At 42.1% G+C, this 19,775-nt stretch overlaps 1 protein-coding gene across 4 annotated transcripts in view; it reads right to left on the bottom strand.

Annotated features, from left to right (window-relative positions):
- The window catches only part of LOC139410952 (smoothelin b), a 93,265-nt gene extending 74,174 nt beyond the window's left edge, over positions 1-19,091 (bottom strand). For all 4 annotated transcript variants that reach the window (XM_071156658.1, XM_071156660.1, XM_071156657.1 and 1 more), the window contains exon 1: positions 18,626-19,091. In XM_071156658.1, the coding sequence (XP_071012759.1) occupies positions 18,626-18,676 (51 nt within the window). In that variant the 5' untranslated portion in view covers positions 18,677-19,091. The remainder of the gene's footprint in view (positions 1-18,625) is intronic.
- Positions 19,092-19,775: the final 684 nt, after the last annotated feature.

The following is a 19,775-nucleotide window of genomic DNA, read 5'->3' as shown; positions in this document are numbered from 1 at the left end:
ATAGACAAACATTGGCAGTAGAATGGTCTTACTGAAGAGCTCAGTGACTTTCAACATGGCACCGTCATAAGATGCCACGTTTTCATAAGATGCCATAAGATGCCAAGTCAGTTCATCAAATTTCTGCCCTGCTAGAGCTGCCCTGGTCAACTGTAAGCGTTGTTATTGTGAAGTGGAAACATCTAGGAGCAACAACGGCTCAGTCGCAAAGTGGTAGACCACACAAGCTAACAGAATGGGACCGCCGAGTGCTGAAGTGCGTAGCACGTAACAAGTGTGTCCTCAGTTGCAACACTCACTATCGAGTTCCAAACTGCCTCAGGAAGCAACGTCAGCACAATAACTGTTCGTCTGGAGCTTCATGAAATGGGTTTCCATGGCCGAGCAGCCGCACACAAGCCTAAGATCAACATGTGCAATGCCACGCATGAACTGGAGCGGTGTAAAGCTTGCCACCATTGGACTCTGGAGCAGTGGAAATGCGTTCTCTGGAGTGATGAATCACGCTCCACCACTTGGCAGTCTGACGGACGAATACCTGCCCCAAGGCATAGTGCCAATTGTAATGTTTGGTGGAGGAGGAATAATGGTCTGGGTCTGTTTTTCATGGGTCGGACTAGGCCCCTTAGTTCCAGTGAAGGGAAATCTTGATGATACAGCGCACAATGACATTCTAGACGATTCTGTGCTTCCAACTTTGTGGCAACAGTTTGGGGAAGGCATTTCCTGTTTCAGCATGACAATGCCCCCATGCACAAAGCGAGGTCCATACAGAAATAGTTTGTCAAGATCGGTGTGGAAAAACTTAACTGGCATGCACAGAGCCCTGACCTCAACCCCATCGAACACCTTTGGGATTAATTGGAATGCCGACTGCTAGCCAGGCCTATGTGCCCGCAGCAATGTTCCAAAATCTAGTGGAAAGCCTTCCCAGAAGAGTGGAAGCTGTTATAGCAGCAAAGGAGAGACCAACTGCACATGAATGCCCATGATTTTGGAATGAGATGTTCGACAAGCATTTGTCCACATACTTTTGGTCGTGTAGTGTATATTAGTTTATTTTTTAAATTAATATTCTAATTATAGAATTTGTCTTTCACTTTGACATAAGTATTTTGTGTAGATAGTTGACAAAAAAAGACAATTAAATCAATTTTAATACCACTTTGTAACACAATAAAATGTGAAGAAATCCAAGGGGGGTATAGAATTTCTAAATACTGTATGTCCAATGAAAACATGGTTCACGTGATCTGGACCAACTTTCTAAAAAAGATGGCTCCTCTCACCAGCCTCCTCTGGTGTACAGGCAAACTAAGAGAGTTCAAGGATACACAGTTCTATTCCATGCCATATCCCCATCCCTACAAACCTCAGTCATTTTCACATTCACTGTCCTCTCCCTCAGTCTTCTGCACCTCCCTCCTTGATTTCAACCATCTCTTTATTTTTAACATAAAATCTTGATATCTCATCCTCATTTTCCTCCCTCAAATATCACACTAGCATTCATTATCCAGTCCAATATCCGCTATATATCCTTATCCAATTCCCCCCCCAAGTAAAGACATTTCAGACCTGCCTAGTTTGTCTTCGATATCTATTGATCTTCACCGGTGTCAATCTTCTGCCTCCCACTCAAAATCACCATGTTCTCGGTTTCCATTTGCTTTGTTGCTATCGCTTTCTTCTGACCATTATCTCCATACCTGATCTTAAACGTATTGTGCAGCACATAAGAGGGGAGTTCAAGTCGACCTGATATTAAACGTATTGTGTAGCACATAAGAGGGGAGTTCAAGTCGACCTGATCTGAAACGTATTGTGCAGCACATAAGAGGGGAGTTCACGTCGACCTGATCTTAAACGTATTGTGTAGCACATTAGAGGGGAGTTCAAGTCGACCTGATCTTAAACGTATGGTGCAGCACATAAGAGGGGAGTTCAAGTCGACCTGATCTGAAACGTATTGTGCAGCACATAAGAGGGGAGTTCAAGTCGACCTGATCTTAAACGTATTGTGCAGCACATAAGATGGGAGTTCACGTCGACCTGATCTGAAACGTATTGTGTAGCACATAAGAGGGGAGTTCAAGTTGACCTGATCTGAAACGTATTGTGCAGCACATAAGAGGGGAGTTCAAGTTGACCTGATCTGAAACGTATTGTGTAGCACATTAGAGGGGAGTTCAAGTCGACCTGATCTGAAACGTATTGTGCAGCACATTAGAGGGGAGTTCACATCGACCTGATCTTAAACGTATTGTGCAGCACATTAGAGGGGAGTTCAAGTCGACCTGATCTGAAACGTATTGTGCAGCACATAAGATGGGAGTTCAAGTCGACCTGATCTGAAACGTATTGTGCAGCACATAAGAGGGGAGTTCACGTCGACCTGATCTGAAACGTATTGTGCAGCACATAAGAGGGGAGTTCAAGTCGACCTGATCTGAAACGTATTGTGTAGCACATAAGAGGGGAGTTCAAGTCGACCTGATCTTAAACGTATTGTGCAGCACATAAGAGGGGAGTTCAAGTTGACCTGATCTGAAACGTATTGTGCAGCACATAAGAGGGGAGTTCAAGTCGACCTGATCTGAAACGTATTGTGCAGCACATTAGAGGGGAGTTCAAGTTGACCTGATCTGAAACGTATTGTGCAGCACATTAGAGGGGAGTTCAAGTCGACCTGATCTGAAACGTATTGTGCAGCACATAAGAGGGGAGTTCAAGTCGACCTGATCTTAAACGTATTGTGCAGCACATAAGAGGGGAGTTCACGTCGACCTGATCTGAAACGTATTGTGCAGCACATAAGAGGGGAGTTCAAGTCGACCTGATCTGAAACGTATTGTGCAGCACATAAGATGGGAGTTCACATCGACCTGATCTGAAACGTATTGTGCAGCACATTAGAGGGGAGTTCACATCGACCTGATCTGAAACGTATTGTGCAGCACATTAGAGGGGAGTTCACATCGACCTGATCTGAAACGTATTGTGCAGCACATAAGATGGGAGTTCACATCGACCTGATCTGAAACGTATTGTGCAGCACATTAGAGGGGAGTTCACATCGACCTGATCTGAAACGTATTGTGCAGCACATAAGAGGGGAGTTCAAGTCGACCTGATCTTAAACGTATTGTGCAGCACATTAGAGGGGAGTTCACGTCGACCTGATCTGAAACGTATTGTGCAGCACATAAGAGGGGAGTTCACGTCAACCTGATCTGAAACGTATTGTGCAGCACATAAGAGGGGAGTTCACATCGACCTGATCTGAAACGTATTGTGCAGCACATAAGAGGGGAGTTCACATCGACGTGATCTTAAACGTATTGCCAAGTTCACAACTACATGCAGCTTAGAGCAACGTATTAATGCTGTCATCATGCCTTTACATTAGAGGAGTAAACAGGCACAAAAGAAAGGGAGAGGACCCCTCATCTTTGTAAAGAACATCATTGTACACCATGTCACATTAGCTTTCTAAGCTGGCCTGGTTCTTAACTCTTGCTGACATTGTCCACTCTAAAGTCCCAGAGCACGGCAACTTGGACCAACTAGAGCATGATGGGTAGCTCTGCACGACTGACTTGTTTGTCTTAATCAGGGAGGCAACAGAGGGAAGTACCATGGGATGGAACACAGAGATTGTAGCACACTGGGAGGTTCTAGAACTGGAACATGGTGATCAGCAGGATGCATAAACCCAGTGAGTCCAGCCTCCTCCTCCCCTCCACCGCAACATGGACAGGAGCAGAGAGTGGCAGGCAGACAGAAAAAAAAACACAATCTACAAATCAGCTGTGTTTATTTTGGGAGCACCACCATTTTAAACACTGTAACAAGGAAAGCAAAATATCAACATCCGCTCGAGGACATCTTTGGTGGATCTCAGGAAATGCCTCTATCCTGAGGGATTCCAGACAGGAAGGCTAAAACCACAGTTATGTGCTTTCACTCTCTCCCTGTCTGTAAATAACTAGCCTGTCTGTCCGGTTTGTTTTTAGTTTTGACTATGGTTTCTTTTGCAAAAGTATTTTCATGTTAATACGTTATGCTTGACATTGGTTATGGCAAGTGAGGGTAGAGACCATGACATCACTATGTGTGTGGTGTGTCACAGGGGTTCTGCAAATCCCCATCTTACACCTGGAGATGATCTTTACAGGCCTGTCTGATATACAGCTCCTGGTGGAAGAGAGGAGTGCTGCTAAGGTGCTATAGCCAAAGATGATCCTAGGAGTGATGAAAAGAGACAAGATAATGTAATAGAGGACAGGGGAGAGTTCTGCATCCATCATAATTTCCCCCCACAAATGCAATAAGTTTCCAGGCTGGCTGGGCATGGAGTGTCAGGGCTGTCATGGCCAGGCTGAGGGCAGCTGGGGGACCAGCAGTCACTGACAACGGCTGGCTGAGGGTTGTCACACAGGACTCTAAATATCTGTTGAATGTCCCCACTGGGATCACAACACCTGCTCCATGAATCTGACGCAGGTATTTGCCAGAGAAAGCAGAAGACAGACATTATTTCCAAACTCAACACCCCCAAAGCGTGAAGTCAGACTGGAAACACTGGGCCAAACCAGATCCCTATCCATTCGTCTAGGAGAAGAAGATCCCTTATCCAGAGCTTTCCGTTTGACTGGGTGTTGCTGCAGACAAGCAGGGAGCAGCCCCCAAAGCCCTGCCTGCTGCTTCACTTTATAGAGCCAGACCAGACCAGGGCTGAGCCCTGACAGTGGAATATCTCTAAGACTAAGATCTAGTGCTAACTAACCTATCAATTAGGACTTAAAAGCTTGTCTGACACCCCTCTCTCAAGAGGGATTATACATATGTTATATTATTACATGCCGTTATGCATTGGCCACTTACAGATGTGGTTCAGGTTAAGAGTCTTGCAGAAGAGAGCAGCTGTGTAGAGGTCTCTCTTGCTTTTCAACCTGCAGCTTTCTGGATGTCCTCCCTTTAGTCTGTCAACACTGCACCGAACTGCAGCAAGCATAGTCAGACTGGGAGGAACACATACACACAGATATCCAGAGCACCGAGAGACAGGTAGTGAAAGGAACCAAAGCCTCAATTTATCGCTCAAGCCTTGTCTTTTCCTGTTACCTCTCCAGGAACTGCAGGACAAATGGGTAACATAACTTATTCTGTTGCCAATATACAAAGAACTTCATGTACACTTATGGTTTACAAGGAGTCACGATTTACAAATATAATATTTGACTGAATATCATGGTATTTTGTTTCAATTTATACATAAGTCTAGAGCACATAGTATATTTAATAAATGAAACTAAACATCCATACTATATTTACTCAAAGCGATTGTTCTTGTATCAAACATTGTGCAATACAATGGACTAAAAATAACCCACACTATAAATATAGCCCATCTCAAAGTTCATTGCATTTTTTCTCACCACTTCTGAGCCAAAAATACTATTTTAAGCACTTGGCAGAGACAGAAATGTCCCATCTTATCAAATAAATATGCTCTGCCTCATCTCCCTGGCTCTGGTTCCAGTGCGTTCTAACGTTATAGTCAGTGCGTATGTACGACTCCACCACCACACTGCTGTCAGTCAATGACGTGATACACTGTTGTCAGTTAAGTAGTGGGACAAAGCATTGTGGCTGTCACACACACAAGTCCAATGACAACACAGTCATTGGGCATTGTCTGATGTAAGACAGTGGCCACTAGGTAGAGAATACATTTGTTCTACTTGAGAATCGGAATACTAATAGAGGCGCTCTGTCCAACATAAAGTGACTAGTAACGCCTGAGAATGACAACAGGTCCAGTGGAGAATCAGGCCTGCCGTCTGAACTCTGCTCACATAATTTACAGCTCTGCTCGCTCTGGGTGAGAAAAACACCAGCCATAAAATGTTCTAAACAGCCATAGAGGTCAACGGTAATTTCAGCTACTAATCAGCAGTTGTTTGGGTTGTTGTAAACTAAGACTCAATGGTTTCTGCTCGGACACTACCTGGAATCCTATCGGCTCGCGCATGCGTGTCAGCCTGGAGCTGTGAGAGTATCTGTAAGGCAGGCAGCAGCTTGAATCCGGGGCCTACATGGAAAACACGGGAGTATTAACTACACCATCTTCCCTCAGCCTCTCACAGCCCCTCAGAAGGGAAACCAGGGCAGGGCTGGTTTTCTTGATGCCTCAAAAGGTTGGCTTCAGTCAAAAATGAATTTATATCCTTCCAATGCCAGTGTGCTGTAACCAAAATCTTGGCCTCTGAATGTAACAGACTTACTGCGAAAGACAAACATGAAAACAGAATACCCACTTTTATCTAAAACATATATAAATAATTACTGACTTTATAATTCTGTGTAATTCTTCCAATTTTCTCTGATGATGGAGCTGGCATTTCCGAGCAGGCCTCTTGGGACCTGAGGACATGGGACTGGTGTGTGAGTCTCCAAAACAAACCCATTCCTTCTCTCCACTCTTTACCTCCCAAGCCCCTGTCAACACAGAAGGGCCCAGAGAGCCATAAACCTCCAGCCCAGGGGTCCCATATATCGCTGGACCTGAACCACACAGTGTAATTACTCTATTTTTAACATGTGAATCTCTCGCTGGAGAGAAAGGGTGGGTCACAGAGCCTGCAAGTCACAAATCACCATGCAGGACATCCTACACGGCTGATCAGCCCACATGGCGCCTGGGACAGAGAGACCTCATATCAATCATGTCTATCAGAGGGTTGGGTTAACAGCGGAAGACACATTTCAGTTGAACGCATTCAGTTGTACAACTGACTAGGTATCCCCCTTTTCCTTCCCTTTATCCAGTGATCAAAAAACACAATACAGATTAATACACTTTTCACGCTACTGAGCAAAACAGAACCGAGCTGTATTGGACTGGCCTGGTTAGGCGTCTCCCATAGTTGCTGGATTTATGCTGGCAAGGACAATGTGAAAAGAAAATCTAATAGCCCTGTATTGTAAATTTGGCACTAGAGACACAGAAGGTGCCATCTTAGAACCAACATCAGTTCAAAGGGAAAGTTGAGCTCAGTGCCCAAGCTTGTACACTGTCTTCAGCTAATTATCCGAACTTCAGAGATAAGATATAAAAGGTTTGTTAACCAGATGATCACCTGCACACACAGGCTAGAGCACAGAAGGGAGGAGGGAGAGAGTAACCGCTACAGGGTCAAAGCATCGCAGAAAGAGTGGGTAGGCTGCTTGACGCCAGAGATCTGTCAGACTGTCAATCTCATGTGAGTGAGCAGGTGCGCCCTGCCTCCTGTGCTGGTGTGACAAAGCAGCCCCTGGCAAGAGGGAGGGGATCGCAGCACTGACAGTACCCCTGTCTAAAACACCTGCGGGCTGGCCCATCCTACAGGTCTGTCACATTGGCTCACAGCTTAGAGCATAATGACTAACAATCATACACAGCTAACCAGCTTAACTGAAAAACTGGGTCACTATTTATCTAATATCATGGGTTATTATATACCCATTTCACAGCCGCGTGGAAAGGTTCAAATAAAAAGTTGCGCGTGCGGCTTGTCATCAGAAACATCTTTGTTTTGATACAATCAAATGCAACTTTAAATGGCAGTTTAAGCAAATTAACATAGAAACGGGTGTTATAGATCTATCATTCTCATTGGGGTGGCAGGTAGCCCAGTGGTGAGAGTGTTGGTCCAGTAACCGAAAGGTTGCAAGATCGACTCCCCGAGCTGACAAGGTAAAACTCTGTCATTCTGCCCCTGAACAAGGTAGTTAACCCACTGATCCCTGGTAGGCCATCATTGTAAATAAGAATTTGATCTTAACTGACTTGCCTAGTTAAAAAAAGGTTACATTAAAAAAAGCAAGTCCAAGAAGCAGTTGATCTGTTCTATATCCACTATTTCTATGCTTCCCTTTCTTAAGTTTGTACACCAGCTTCAAACAGCTCAAATTACAATATTTTGGATTATGGAAAATATTTTTCAGTGGTTTAAAATGGTACAATGATTCTCTACACTATACTTGCTTGTATTGGTCACAGAAAACTGAAATTATGTGAACTATTCAAATTTTTGAAACCAGGAAATGGCGGAGCAATTTTTGCAAAGTGCATCTTTAAGTTTGTTAAGGTCCTGACTTTAGCATTAGCTATCCTGCTACAGAGCTTTTTGGTGCCGGGATGCGCACATCACTCGAAAGTGACACTTGCTTGTAATCAAAAAATGCTTCTATGGGGACGCATGGCAGAAAAAAACATGTCTGTTTCCCAATTTTCTTAAACAGCTTCCTTTTTTCTTTCCTTTGGGGCAGCTAATCATGAAAGACATAGCAATAAAAAGTTTAGCGTTTCCCCCCTGCTGCTTTCATAAATATTTCAGATCAGCACAAACACTCAGCACAGCACAGTGGCCAGAAATGAAAAATCACTCCATGTTCATTTATGAGTATTAGGGGACATATTTTCAAAGGAATCTTGACCCTAGCAATTGTCACTGCTCTGTGACCATGTCCTTCTTTTTCTGCATTTCACACTAGACATGTACTTAAGCTTTCGGAACCAGCCTCCAGTAGTTTGGTGTCAAAAAGCCAGAGAAGACACCAACTGATGATTGTGTGTGTGTTCAAGGAGTCCAACTGAAAAGATTTTTCCTGGTTGCTGTGGAGGGGAACAAATGAGCAATATACCAGCAGGCAGGCAGCTGGCAGTGGACTGAATGGAAGAGTATTCATGAGATTAGTACCGTTAGGGAGACCACCATATGACCTCCTCGCTGTTTAGTTCATTAAGCACAGCAGTGTGTGTGTATGAGGTTATTCCAAATGTGTTTTTGTAGCAACCACACCCCAGACTCCACAGTGCCTGTTGTAAATATAGGCCAATCACAGTTTTACCGTTAAATTCTTGTCAATGGCTTTTTTTAAGCATCTTCCTGAGTAGCAACAGGTTACAAATCCTATGTTCACAAACTGCTACCCTGCTGCTGGCGTCTTTAAAAAAAAAAGTTGGATGCTGTGGGCCATCTTTTATTGGGAGAGAAAAAAATTCAGCTGAAGAAAAAAAAAAACATTTGGCGCCATTCATCCTTCTCTCCAACAGCAGGGCCAAATCAGATCAGACCTCCATATAAACAACTCAACTGGAGCAATAAGCCCCAAACAGCCTTTTGTTTCCTTTGGAGATGATTCTTCCATGGAAAAAAGTGACACTTAAAACATCAAGCATCTTTGTAGAGCTCAGGGGGGGCTGGGAGCTCTGCGACCCTTGTTTGTGGTCACATCTGAGATGAGGGGGGGGACAACGGGAGCCATGGGGGACAGGCACCAGTGAAGGCCTAACTTAGTCCCATACATACTGCACTGGAGTCTGGTGAGAGACATAGAATTCCATTCTTTGTTATTATGTGATTATAATGGCCATTATCAGCCTAAATACACCAAATGTATCTACTACACTGAACAAAAACATAAATGCAACATGCAACAATTTCAAATATTTTACTGAGTTAAAGTTCATATAATGAAATCAGTCAAATTGAAATAAATTCATTAGGCCCTAATCTATGGATTTCACTAGGAGTACAGATCTGTCACCAACAGATGCATACCTTAAAAAAAAGGTATCACCATTTGCCTCATGCAACGAGACATCTCCTTCGCATAGAGTTGATCAGGCTGTTGATTGTGGCCTGTGGAATATTGTCCCACTCCTCTTCAATATCTGTGCAAAGTTGCTGGATATTGGTGGGAACTGGAACATACTGTCGTACACGTCATTCTAGAGCATCCCAAACATGCTCAATGGGTGACATGTCTGGTGAGTATGCAGGCCATGGAAGGGACATTTTCAGCTTCCAGGAATTGTGTACAGATCCTTGCAACATGGGACCGTGCATTATCATGCTGGAACATAAGGTGATGACAGTGGAAGAATGGCATAACAATGGGCCTCAGGATCTCAGCATTGTATCTCTGGGCATTCAAATTGCCATCGATAAAATGTAATTGTGTTCGTTGTCCGTAGCTTATGCCTTCCCATTCCATAACCCCAAAGCCACCATGGGACACTCTGTTCACAACGTTAACATCGGAAAACTGCTCGCCCACACGCTGTCTGCCATCTGTCCGGTACAGTTGAAACCAGGATTCATCCATGAAGAGCACACTTCAGCATGCCAGTGGCCATCGGAGGTTAGCATTTGCCCACTGACGTTGGTTACGACACAGAACTACAGTCAGGTCAAGACCCTGGTGAGTACGACGAGCATGCAGATGAGCTTCCCTTAGACGGTTTATGACAGTTTGTGCCGAAATTCTTCTGTTGTGCAAGCCCACAGTTTTATCAACTGTCCGGGTGTCTTGTCAAAGACCATCCCGCAGGTGAAGAAGCCGGATGTGGTCCTGGACTGGCGTGGTTACACTTGGTCTGTGGTTGTGAGGCCGGGTTGAACGTACTGCCACATTTTCTAAAACGACATTGGAGGCAGCTTATGGTAGATAAATTAACATTACATTATATGGCAAAAGCTCTGGTGCACATTCCTGAAGTCAGCATGCCAATTGCACACTCCCTCAAACCTTGAGACATCTGTGGGATTGTGCTGCATGACAAAACTGCACATTTTAGTGGCCTTTTATTGTCCCCAGCACAAGGTGCACCTGTGTAATGATCATTCTGTTTAATCAGCTTGTTGATATGACACACCTGACAGGTGGATGGGTTATCTTGGCAAAGGACAAATTCTCAGTAACAAAGTTGTGCACAACATTTGAGAGAAATAAACTTTTTGTGCGTATGGAACATTTGTGGGATATTTTATTTCAGCTCATGAAATATGGGACCAGCACTTTACCTGTTGGGTTTATATTTTTGTTCAGTCGATATTATATATTTCTTAGGGTATATTTTCCTTCACTGTCAGTCTACTTTCGTTCTACTGGCTCATGGGTTTACATTTGTATAGGAAAGTTCCTCCAATTCCTCCTCTGCTGTGGTTTGATCAACATTTTGTAAACCTCCAATCTTCTTCCCATCCTGGAAAATACATACGCCTTTCATTTGGGAAATATGGTCAGTGACGCGGGAAGTGTGGAAGTGCGAAGAGGAAAAACGATTAAAGCTACAGATATTCCCATCCCTAACTATTCCATATATAGTCCATACTGAATTCAGATCATTTTCAAGCTGAGGACATTAAAGAACGTCACGAGAGGGAATATTATGTTAGTCCTGTTTACATTCTGCCAGATTCCTGCCTGTGGTAAAAGTTTGCCCTCTCGAGATTTACGAGGATAAAGTAACACAGTCCCTGCCTAGACAATACCTCCCATGTGATATTTCTGAAGGGGATTCATGAGTCACGGCATTCAGGAAAATATATCAAATAAGCCTCAGCAGGTCAACAAATCATCACACCCCTATCCGCCTCTGCACAAACAGCTTGCATTCCTCTACCAAAATGAGCAATTTTAACAGTGCAAATCATGTTATTTTAAGATGGCCTTTTTGCTTTTTCATGTAGACAGACTGTGTTTGTATCTGAACACCAATTCTTGGGAAAGTGGCCTATAAGGATAACAACCCTGAGCATTATTTCTTGCCACAAAAGGAGAACTTGAGCCTCCTCTGATAGCTGGCCAGCTAATCAAACTGACCTCAGCTAGCCCAGATGTTAAGTGTTTTACCAGCACAGAACAGCACTAGACAAGGCAGGGATTCTCTCTTTTTCAGCAGTATCAGATGTCACTGGGGGATTATTACCAGTGACTTAGATACTGATATGACTGATGTAATTTTGTGTTCCTCGAATACATGCTGGAAATAGAGCAGTTATACCATCCTCATTCCAAGGTGTAATGGTCCTCAACAACACTTGAGTGTGGATTGTGGAAGTGTGTACAGTAGTTGGTTTTATGGTGGTATGTGTGTGGGAGATACAGAGTAAGAGTGTCTGATAAGGCCCAGGTGACTAATACATCTCCAATGATCACACAGACAGGTGTTATGAGGCATAAGACACTAATGTTACGGCAGTTTCCTTAAAGGCCCAGTGCAGCGATTTTCATATCAATATCACATATTTTCTGGGAAACAATTAAGTAATTTACTGTAACAGATTTCCATTATAAAAAATAATAAATAGGCAAAAATTGCTTTTTAGCAAAACACTTTTTCAAGCAAGACATTTGCAAGGAATGTCGGGGTGGTTTGAGTGGGGAGGGGAAAGCTGAAAACTATTGGCAGAGAGGTTTGGAACTCTTTCTTATTGGTCTATTAACCAATTTATCGCATGGTGATGTCACCATGAAAAGCCGGAACTCTCTCCCATGCAAACCTGCTGATACAATCTGTGTAGATTGTCTTTTCAACCAGCAACTATCAGAAAATAACACACTTTGACAGTTGGTGTCATCAGCTGTTGTACAATATCATATGAAACAGGAAAACTGAATGCTGACTGCTCTGGGCCTTTAAGTAAACACCATTAAGCCCTGTCTCTAGGTGTCCTGTCCATCAGCATTTCTGTCTGGAAGATTTTATGACTAAGCCTGTTGAGCAACATTGTCTGTCATGTCACCTCCACCACAACTGGGATTTTAAAAAGGTACTGTCTGTTAGTGTTCAGCAAGGCAATACCAATCTGGCTAAAATACTTCTAAATGGGTGTCTAGACTCATTTAGAAGTATTTAGAACCAGGTGTCTAGAACCAGTAGCTCAAACTGCTACAAATACGTGCATCCTAAGGGGTCAAGGGGTGCATTGAGGAATGTGTGTGCTCATCAAAACAGTTCAAAATTCCCAAGCACTACTACGTGCTCAAACTACTATAGAAAATTTGAATAATTGGGATGCCATTAACATGTAGGCTAGGATCTACCATACATCAAGCATAGACCTACACTGTCGTCTGAAAATGTTGAGACTCACCTTAATCTCCAAAGGTAAATTGTAGCCCATTTACATTCATCTTTAAGAAAACAATGTTTGAAAAAATATATATAAAACAATAAAAATGCAGAATTGGGTGTCAGAGACTTGTTTTTATAATTCTATATTGTCTGGGACTCTGGGGCTTTCTGGACATACTGGTTAAAGGCCTGCTGTCATTTCACACCAGAACATTCACTGTCTTCTTGGTAAGCAACTCCAGTGTAGATTTGGCCTTGTGTTTTAGTTTATTGTCCTGCTGAAAGGTGAATTCATCTCCTAGTGTCTGGTGGAAAGCAGACTGAAGCAGGTTTTCCTCTAGGATTTTGCCTTTGCTTAACTCCATTCCATTTTTATCCTGAAAAAGTCCCCAGTCCTTAACGATTACAAGCATACCCATAACATGTTGCAGCCACCACTCTACTTGAAAATATGGAGAGTGGTACTCAGTAATGTGTTGTATTTGCCACAAACATTACACTTTGTATTCTGAACAAAAGTGAATTGCTTTGCCACATTTTTTGCAGTATTGATTTAATGCCTTGTTTCAAACAGGATGCATGTTTTGGAAATGTTTATTTTGTAAAGGCTTCCTTCTTTTCAAATTGTCAATTAGGTTAGTGTTGTTGAGTAACTTCAATGTTGATCCATCCTCAGTTTCTCCCATCACAGCCATTAAACTGTAATTGTTTTAAAGTCATTGGGCCTCATGGTGAAATCCCTGAGCAGTTCCCTTCCTCTCCGGCAAATGAATTAGGAAGGATGCCTTTACCTATGTATTACTGGGTGTATCGATACACCATCCAAAGTATAATTAATAACTTGCTCAATGTTTTCTTTTTTAACCATCTATCAATATGAAATTTACTGCTCGACTTTACAGATAATTGCATGTGTGGGGTACAGAGATGAGGTAGTAATTCAAAAATCATGTTAAAACACTATTATTACATACAGTCCATGCAATTTGTCACTTGTTAAGCAAATGTTTACCCCTGAACTTGTTTAGGCTTGCCATAACAAAGGGGTTCAATACTTATTGAGTCAAGGCATTTCAGTAAACATTTCAAAAAACATAATTCCACTTAGACATTATGGAGTATTGTGTGTAGGCCAGCGACAAAATCTAAATGTAATCAATTTTAAATACAGACTAACGCAACAAAAAGTCAAGGGGTGTGAATACCTTCTTGAAGGAACTGTATTGGACTGCATAATTGCATAGGTGGCATAATTATGTACACTGTACAGCCTTACCCCATTTTATGGGTGCACACTCCATAGGATTCAGCCTACTCAGTGACACCCACAGAATACAACTCCATGGAATAGCGTTTGCACAAATATTAGCATCATAGTTCTTATTGCAGAACTATGCAAATCAGTGCCCCAGTCAACATTTATATTGGACTGTACAGCGTTACACCATTTTATGTGTGCACACTCAATAGGCATCAGCCTACTCAGTGAAACCCAGAAAACACAACGCTGAAGAGTGCACACAAATATTAGCATCATAGCCCTTATTGCGGGACTTTGACACCACTGTGACGTGAGCCACATTAGCTAATGGCAATTCCACTGGAACAGAATGATGCTGGGAATCTGATTATATGCCAAACCAAAACAAAAGTTAAACAAACCGTACAACTCGATGCACAAGGATGACTTTTAATGTTAAATTTTTTGATTAAAAACGGTGCAGATGCTAAGTTTGGTAACAGAATGACAGCACAAACCGTCACATGGATGAATCCCGGAACATACTCAAGTCTGTGCTAGCAAAACAGTCGCTTAGAATCCGCTTCATCGGACCACTTCCGTATTGAGCGTGTCACTGGTACTTCCTGTTTGAGTTTTTGCATGTAACCAGAAATCAGGCGGATATTTATGGTCAGATTTGCCAAAGGGAAGGCGAGGGAGAGCCTTGTACGCATTTGTGTGTGTGGAGTGAAGGTGATCAAGAGTTGTGTCGCATATAGCTGCACCAATGACATGCTGGTCAAATTTTATCAAACGGATTTCAGTTCCCCTGCATTAAAATCACAGGCCAAGAGAAGCACCCAGTCAAGTACAAGGGTGGAGTGAAAACCTGCAAACTCTCGCCCCTCCTTGGAATGAGTTTGACTCAGGAGGTAAATAGACAGCTACGAAAAACATGACAATTCTTGGTAAATAGTATGGTCTGCAGCTTATCATTAGGTATTCTAACTTAGACGAGCAAAAACTCGAGACTTCCTTAACATTAGATTGCGCACCAGCTGTTAACAAAGAGATACACCCCTCCCCCTTCCCCCTTCCAGAGGCTGCTGTCCGGTCGAGACAAGGCATGAAAAAAACAGGGATGTATATTATCCCATGTCCTTGTTCAGACACAACTCAGAAAAACAGAATACAGTTCTTCAGGTCCTGTTGACAAGATAGTCTCAAGCAGAGCTCGTCCAGTTAGTCCTCTAATGACTGTACGTTCGCCAATAGAACAGTGGGTAGAGGCAGTTTTTTTGCTCGCCAACATAGTCACATCAGGATGCCGGCTCATTTGCATCTCGTGCGCCGTTGTTTTCTCTTTAAAGTCTTGGATATTAGGGCCTGGTAAGCAGAACGTCCAGAGCTGCCGACAAGTAGAAATTGTCATCCAAATCGAGGTTAGTGATCACTGTTCTGATGTCCAGAAGCTGTTTTTGGTCATAGGAAATGATGACGGAGACATTATGTTAAAAAAAAATAAGTTAGGCTCAGCATAAATTCTTCTTATTTTTTTAAATAGAGTAAAACGGCTGCTATCCACTGCAGCGCCATCTTATACTAGCTAGCCTGCAACGAAACATCCTGGAGTAACTCAAACTGCGCATGTTATGTTTCAATTGTCACGTGCACAGTGAAATGTCTTTCTCGCTTGCTATTTCCCAACAATGTAATTTATAGTACTATAAAAAATAAAATAAGTAAAGAAGAACAAAAACACAAGAAATGTAAATAAGAACATGAGAATGTAAGCTAGCTATATACAGGGACAATGCCAATACCATATTTACAATGTGGCGGGATACTGGAGTGGTAGGGTTAAATATGTATGGTCAGAGCAAACATTTAAAAATAAAAAAGTTAGAGTTAGAGCAGACCGTGCGTGTAGCCATTTTGTTAGCCATTTAGCAGTCTTATGGCTTGGGGAGCAGCGAGAACAGTCTATGGGATTGGGTGGCTGGAGTCAATGAGACGCCATCTCAACCGACTTCATTTGGTTTCAATGCGATATTGAGTCTTCACATAGCAATAATTGGTGTCACGTGATCGATGGCTTTGTCCATTCATATATACCAGGGGTACTCAACTCTTACCCTACGAGTTCCAGATCCTGCTGGTTTTCTATTCTACCTGTTAATTAAATTGCACCCACCTGGTGTCCCAAGACTAAATCAGTCCCTGATTAGAGTGGAACTGGCTTCGAGGTCCAGGGTTGAGTTCGAGGGATACAGTTGAAGTCGGAAATTTACATAGGTTGGAGTCATTAAAACTCGTTTTTCAACCACTCCACACATTTCTTGTGAACAAACTATAGTTTGGGCAAGTCGGTTAGGACATCTACTTTGTGCATGACACATAATTTTTCCAACAATTGTTTACAGATTATTTCACTGTATCACAATTCCAGTGAGTCAGAAGTTTATGTACACTAAATTGACTATGCCTTTAAACAGCTAGGAAACTTCCAGAAAATGATGTCATGGCTTTAGAAGCTTCTGATAGGCTAATTGATATAATTTGAGTCAATTGGAGCTGCACCTGTGGATGTATTTCAAGGCCTACCTTCAAATTCAGTGCCTCTGCTTGACATCATGGGAAAATTCCTAGAAATCAGGCAAGACCTCATGAAAAACAATTGTAGACCTCCACAAGTCTGGTTCATCCTTGGGAGAAATTTACGAACACCTGAAGGTACCACGTTCATCTGTATAAACAATAGTACGCAAGTATAAAACACCATGGGACCACGCAGCCATCATACCACTCAGGAAGGAGACGCATTCTGTCTTCTAGAGATGAACGTACTTTGGTGTGAAAAGTGCAAATCAATCCCAGAACTGGTGAAAATGCTGGAGGAAACAGGTACAAAAGTATCTATATCCACAGTAAAATGAGTCCCATATCGACATAACCTGAAAGGCCGCTCAGCAAGGAAGAAGCCACTGCTCAAACTGCCATAAAAAAGCCAGACTACGGTTTGCAACTGCAAATGGGCACACAGACCCTACTTTTTGGAGAAATATCCTCTGGTCTGATGAAACAAAAATACAACTGTTTGGCTATAATGACCATCGTTGTGTTTGGAGGAAACCGGGGGAGGCTTGCAATCCAAAGAAAACCATCCCAACCGTGAAGCACAGGGGTGGCAGCATCATGTTGTGGGGGTGCTTTGCTGCAAGAGGGACTGGTGCACTTCACAAAATAGATGGCATCATGAGGAAGTAAAATGATGTTGCTTCAATATATCTACATCAAGACATCAGTCAGGAAGTTAAAGCTTGGTCTCAAATGGGTCTTCCACATAGACAATGACCAAGCATACATCCAAAGTTGTTGCAAAATGGCTTAAGGACAACAAAGTCAAGGTATGAGTGTTAGAGTCACCTTTAGTAGTGATTACAGCTGGAAGTCTCGAAGAGCTTTGCACACCTGGATTGTACAATATTTGCACATTCTTTTAAAAATGATTCACGCTCTGTCGAGTTGGATGTTGATCATTGCTAGGCAGCCATTTTCAAGAATTGCCATTGATTGTCAAGCCGATTTAAGTCAAAACTGTAACTAGGCCACTCAGAAACTCCAGCTTTGTGTTTTAGGTTCTTCTCCTGCTACTCTGTTTTAAAGTCACCATTGGCTACATGGTGAAATCCCTGAGTGGTGTCCTTACTCCGGGAAGGAGGCCTGTATCTTTGTAGTGACTGGGTGTATTGTTAACTTCACCTTGCTCAAAGCGATAGTCAATGTCATTTTTTTTACCAATTGGTGCCGTTCTTTGCGAGGCAATGTAAAACCTCCCTTTTCTTTGTGGATTAATCTGTGTTTAAAATGCACTGCTTGACTGAGGGACCTTACAATTTACTGTATTTGTGTGGTACAGAGATGAGGTAGTTATTCAAAAACCATTATCGCACACAGTGAGTCCATGCAACTTAATAAAAATGTTTTCATAATTGCACTTTCATAGTATGGGGGTAGTGTGTGTAGGCCAGTGGCACAAAATCTACATGTAATCAATATTACATTCAGCCTGTAACACAACAAAATGTGGAATGCTTTCTGACACTGTAATTATTCCCCCAATGCAATTATGCAGTCTACATCCACAGTGTGATTTCAATGTTCTGTTTATTGTAAAATGAATTGGATTCCAATTTAAATTGTAACATTACAATGTATAATTCTAGTCCAAATATGGCATGATTACACTATTTGTATCCGTTTGCATCACTTAATGCGTGACTTATTTTGAAGGCAAATCGCAGATTCCACTATTGTGGCTAATCATTGTCGCTCCCTTTTCATAGGTACTGGGGAGAACCTGAGATTCCATGCCCAATTATTCTCAGGTGTGTAAAAAAAACTTTCATATTAGCCTCTAGTAAAGTGTAATATGTGCCGAGGAACACACAATATAAATAAAGCAGTATTTATTTCACACCATTACTCACCAGATTCCGAAGCGACGGTTCATCCAAAGTTGAATACCTTTCAGCAGACATTTTCAGTCTTTTGGCTACAATGACAGGTGAACGGTAAAAAGCGCCAACTCAAAGACGAACAAAAAGCCGGCTTTTGCTTTGGAAACGTCCTTCAAACAAATAACTGACCTATCAATGTAATAACGTAGGCCAGTAGCATACAAATGCTGGCAACAATTATATCCCAAAAGAAGATCCAAGTCCCCTTTTGACGTGTCGGGATTGATGCTCCACCTGCTCGAATCGGAGTTTCTTCAAAGCAACTTTACAAATAATTTATGAGAGTGATCACAATGAAAACCCCTGCCTCAAAATAACTTTTGGATTATGTCAATAAAAAACGATTGGAGTGATTTAGAGATTAAAAACATATTTAAAAACCTCCCCTCTATCTGGCTTCCTTCACTTTTCTCTCACTCCTAAATTTTTTTTGAATAAAACGAACCAGAGTTTGAATACAGAATCCCACTAGATTTGATGTCTGCCCCGCCCCTGAAATACTCATCGACCAATTGAATAACATATTCAAAACCGCGTCCCTTCGTGGGTACTCAAGATGTAGTTATTACAGTCAATAAGTAATACACGTAATTAAGTTCAGAAAAAAAAACTAGGCCAAGAGGACAAAAATATTTAGATTAACAGTATCATTATGTTGCCTTCATTAGATACAATGTATTTTATAAATATTATCTAACAATTTTGAAATCCAATATCTACTAGATATGGTCAATAAAGTAGGTTATAATAAATTTGGCTTGGAAAATATTGTTTCGCCTAAACGTGATGGTATCGTTGGCTATATATCATGTGAACCTCATGAACCTCTTTCGTAGACATTCAGGTGCCGAATTGTTTCAAAGGCAGAAATAGATGAGTAGACTCTGCCCACCAGTGAACAATATGTGAACTACCAGAAGGCAACGCTTAACTTTTGACTTACACTGAACAAAAATATAAACACAACATGTAAAGTGTTGGTCCCATGTTTTATGAGCTGAAATAAAATATCCTAGAAATTATCCATATGCACTAAAAGCTTTTCTAATTTTTCACACAAATATTTACATCCCTGTTAGAGAGCTTTTCTTTGCCAAAATAATCCATACACTTGACAGGT

This window comes from Oncorhynchus clarkii, chromosome 6, assembly GCF_045791955.1.
Source record: "Oncorhynchus clarkii lewisi isolate Uvic-CL-2024 chromosome 6, UVic_Ocla_1.0, whole genome shotgun sequence".
NCBI lineage: Eukaryota > Metazoa > Chordata > Actinopteri > Salmoniformes > Salmonidae > Oncorhynchus > Oncorhynchus clarkii.
This window is presented reverse-complemented; position numbering and strand designations above follow the sequence as displayed.